General features: G+C 44.2%; 1 protein-coding gene across 1 annotated transcript in view; it reads right to left on the bottom strand.

The window, feature by feature from the left end:
• Nucleotides 1-980: 980 nt before the first annotated feature.
• Nucleotides 981-3,528, bottom strand: part of LOC137522283 (chymotrypsin-like elastase family member 2A) — a 13,054-nt gene continuing 10,506 nt past the window's right edge. Inside the window, exons 7-8 of the mRNA XM_068242314.1 lie at nt 2,208-2,360; nt 981-1,105 (exon numbers count right to left, since the gene is read on the bottom strand). Coding sequence (XP_068098415.1) covers nt 1,088-1,105; nt 2,208-2,360 — 171 coding nt within the window. The 3' untranslated portion in view covers nt 981-1,087. The remainder of the gene's footprint in view (nt 1,106-2,207; nt 2,361-3,528) is intronic.

The raw sequence follows: 3,528 nt of genomic DNA, 5'->3' as shown, positions 1-3,528 counted from the left end.
TAATACATGCTAACGTAATTAAAACCCATGCATTTTATTTGTCCATTTGTCCCGGTAAATGTATGGCGCCAATATTTTATTTGGAAACAAAGGTGCATTTTTTTCAGTTTTGCATCCATCCCTAATTATTTGCATACCCACAGCTTCTGCTCAGAGTCCCTGTAAGGTGCTCAATAATGATACAGTGCATATGGAAAGTGTTTACAGCACATCACTTTTACTACATTTTGTTATGTTACAGCCTTATTCCAAAACTAATTTAATTAATTTTTTCACACAGAATTCTACACACAACACCCCATAATGACTGACAACATGAAAAAAGTTTACTTGAGGTTTTGGCAAATTTATTAAAAATAAAAAAAATTGAGAAAGCACATGTACATAAGTATTCACAGCCTTTGCCATGAAGCTCGAAATTGAGCTCAGGTGAATCCTGTTTCCCCTGATCATCCCTGAGATGTTTCTGCAGCTTAATGTCCACTTGTGGTAAATTAAGTATTAGACATGATTTGGAAAGGCACACACGTGTCGACTGTATATTAGGTCTCACAGTTGACAGTTCATGTCAGAGCACAAACCAAGCATGAAGTCAAAGGTATTGTCTATAGACCTCCGAGATAGGATTGTCTCAAGGCACAAATCTGGGGAAGGTTACAGAAAATGGGACTCATCACCTGTAAGTGGAGGAAGTTCAAAATCACCAGGACTCTTCCTAGAGCTGGCCGGCACTCTAAACCGAGCAATCAGGGGAGAAGCGCCTTAGTCAGGGAGATGACTAAGAACACGATGGTTACGCTGTCAGTGCTACAGAGATCCTCTGTGGAGAGAGGAGAACCTTCCAGAAGGACAACCATCTCTGCAGATGTACACCAATCAGGCCTTTATGGTAGAGAGGCCAGACGGAAGCCACTCCTTAGTAAAAGGCACATAGCAGCACACATAGTACCTTTAATGAATCATCAATCAAGAGAGCTGTGTTAGTGTTTTACAATTTTTTTTTATTTTTTTATAAATTAGACATTGTTAATTTGCAGTTAGCGGACAATCCATAATCCAGATAAGGAGCATACTGTACACAGTGCTGTTAGTTAGCTGCGATTGTCTGAAAAATAAAAATGAAAGACGAGTTAGTCCAGGTCTGGGCATAGTTGTTTTTTTTGATATTTTTACAATGACTTAATAGAACACCATTGACATGGCAATCATGGAAGAGATTAAATATAATAAGAAAAAGTATTTGTAAAGTAAGAAAACTACAACACCAGTCTATAGATCCTCAGAACTTCAGCTGCCTGCTCACTTCTTTCTCCTACCCGTCAATCAGTCTGAAGTCATTACTCTGACAGCCATGATCAGTTATCAGTGAGTAGGGAGGTGAGGCCTCCACTAACAGAGCAATGACAGCTTGTGTGCAGGGGCATAACAATAGCCCCTGCAAGAGATGCAGCCGCAGGGGGGCCCTTAGGAGGAGAAGCCTGAGGAGGGCCCCTGGCTCTGGGGCCTTCCAGGACCATTTGTAGGGGCAGGTGAAGGGGCAGCACAGGAAGGGGGAGCAGAAGGAACAAACAGCAGCGGGAAGCCCTCTCTCACCTCGGGCTATCATCAGCACTCCCCCTATAGCAATGACAGCTACGGGGCCCCATTCAAAGTTTTACAGGGGGGCCTAGTGATTTCTAGCTATGCCCCTGCTTGTGTGTGGGGGGGGGGAGGGGGGGGGGCACGGCAACGCAAATACAGTAGGTGAGGCCAGAGCCCCGGACAATATTTGGAAAGAAAAAGTCACCATGGCTGCATCTCCCAGAGGGGTGGAGCTATGATGCCAGAACAGGTAAGTAACCCTAACTACTCCTCCACCCCCCAATCAGCCAGGCTCTGTCATTTATTAAAAGCTGAATTATTGCAAATAATACTGTTTTAAGAAGGCAGAATATATTCAGCATTGCTTTTCAGTAATAGGGCTTTTTGGTCTCTTTTAGTCCCTTGTACTTCCCCAATGGTTCTGGCTCACCATAAGCTTTCTGGATGTGTATAGAGAGCTTTCCTTAGAGTACAGCTGCACAAATGGTAGCCACTGGCCATATTGGGCTCTTTAGCATGAACTGTTCTGTGCCTAATGATACGTACAGCATTTCTGATGCGGGGAGTTTAATCCCCCTTTAAACATAGACCTAAAGCCACCTCAGGCCGTAGTGTCCGGTTCTTACCGAGTCAATCCAGCTGATGTAGGCAGAGATACGAGTGAAGACCGAAGGCTTCTTGTAGTAGTTACATCCGAGCTCATATCCAAAGCTGACCACACCATGGACCTCCCAGGCTCCATCAGCCTTCTGGCAGCTCAGGGGTCCCCCAGAGTCACCCTGAGAGACAAAGATCTCTGTCAGAGGCATGTGTGCACCAATGTTTCATTTGGAATTATTAAAAGTTCAACTAAAGTCATGGAACAAGAACAAAGAATAATGTGCCATTTGGGGCAATGGGGACAGATGAATGACTGCAATGGTAGGCGCCAAAGCAGCATCATCCACAAGACAACCTCCCATCCATGTGCAAAAGATTTCAATGTGTATGATAACAGCACCTCCCATCCATGTGCAAAATAATTCCTGTATACAGAAACAGCCCCTCCCACCCATGTGGAGAAGATTTCCCTGTGTATGATAACAGCACCTCCCATCCATGTGCAAAATAATTCCTGTATACAGAAGCAGCCCCTCCCACCCATGTGCAAAAGATTTCCTGTATACAGAAACAGCCCCTCCCACCCATGTGGAGAAGATTTCCCTGTGTACGATAACAGCACCTCCCATCCATGTGCAAAAGATTTCCTGTATACAGAAGCAGCCCCTCCCATCCATGTGCAAACATTTCCCTGTATACAGAAGCAGCCCCTCCCATCCATGTGCAAACATTTTCCTGTATACAGAAGCAGCCCCTCCCACCCATGTGGAGAAGATTTCCCTGTGTAGAACAGCCCCTCCCATCCATGTGCAAAAGATTTCCTGTATACAGAAGCAGCCCCTCCCATCCATGTGCAAACATTTCCTGTATACAGAAGCAGCCCCTCCCACCCATGTGGAAAAGATTTTCATGTGTATAATAACAGTCCCTCCCATCCATGTGAAAAAATTGTTTCCTGTGTTTGGAAGCAGCCCCTCCCATTCATGTGCAACGATTTACAACTCTACTGTTTTCTGTCTTATGTACTGAAAAACAGAAAGTAACTTCAGACAATTTCTAGGTAGGGCTAGTGCTATAGGTACCTATGCTTATCTCATTTATGTCACATGTCACTTTATGTGTGCTCCAATGTGAATTATTTGCAGTCAATCGGATGTACTCCCTGCTAACTGTGATTGGGGCCAATTCCAAGTGCTTCACTTGACAAAGGGCAAGTAGCCCGAAATGTTGTGCTTTCTTATTTTGCTGTATCACCGCTTAAATATGGAAATAAATTGTTGAAAATGTATTCCAGTAAGGGTCAAGTCCAGATTGGATTGTATGTGTATGGGCACCAAAGCAGGATAT

The sequence above is a fragment of the Hyperolius riggenbachi genome, chromosome 6 (assembly GCF_040937935.1).
Source record: "Hyperolius riggenbachi isolate aHypRig1 chromosome 6, aHypRig1.pri, whole genome shotgun sequence".
Lineage (NCBI taxonomy): Eukaryota > Metazoa > Chordata > Amphibia > Anura > Hyperoliidae > Hyperolius > Hyperolius riggenbachi.
The sequence above is the reverse complement of the archived record's forward strand: the minus strand, read 5'-3'. Positions and strand labels throughout refer to the sequence as shown.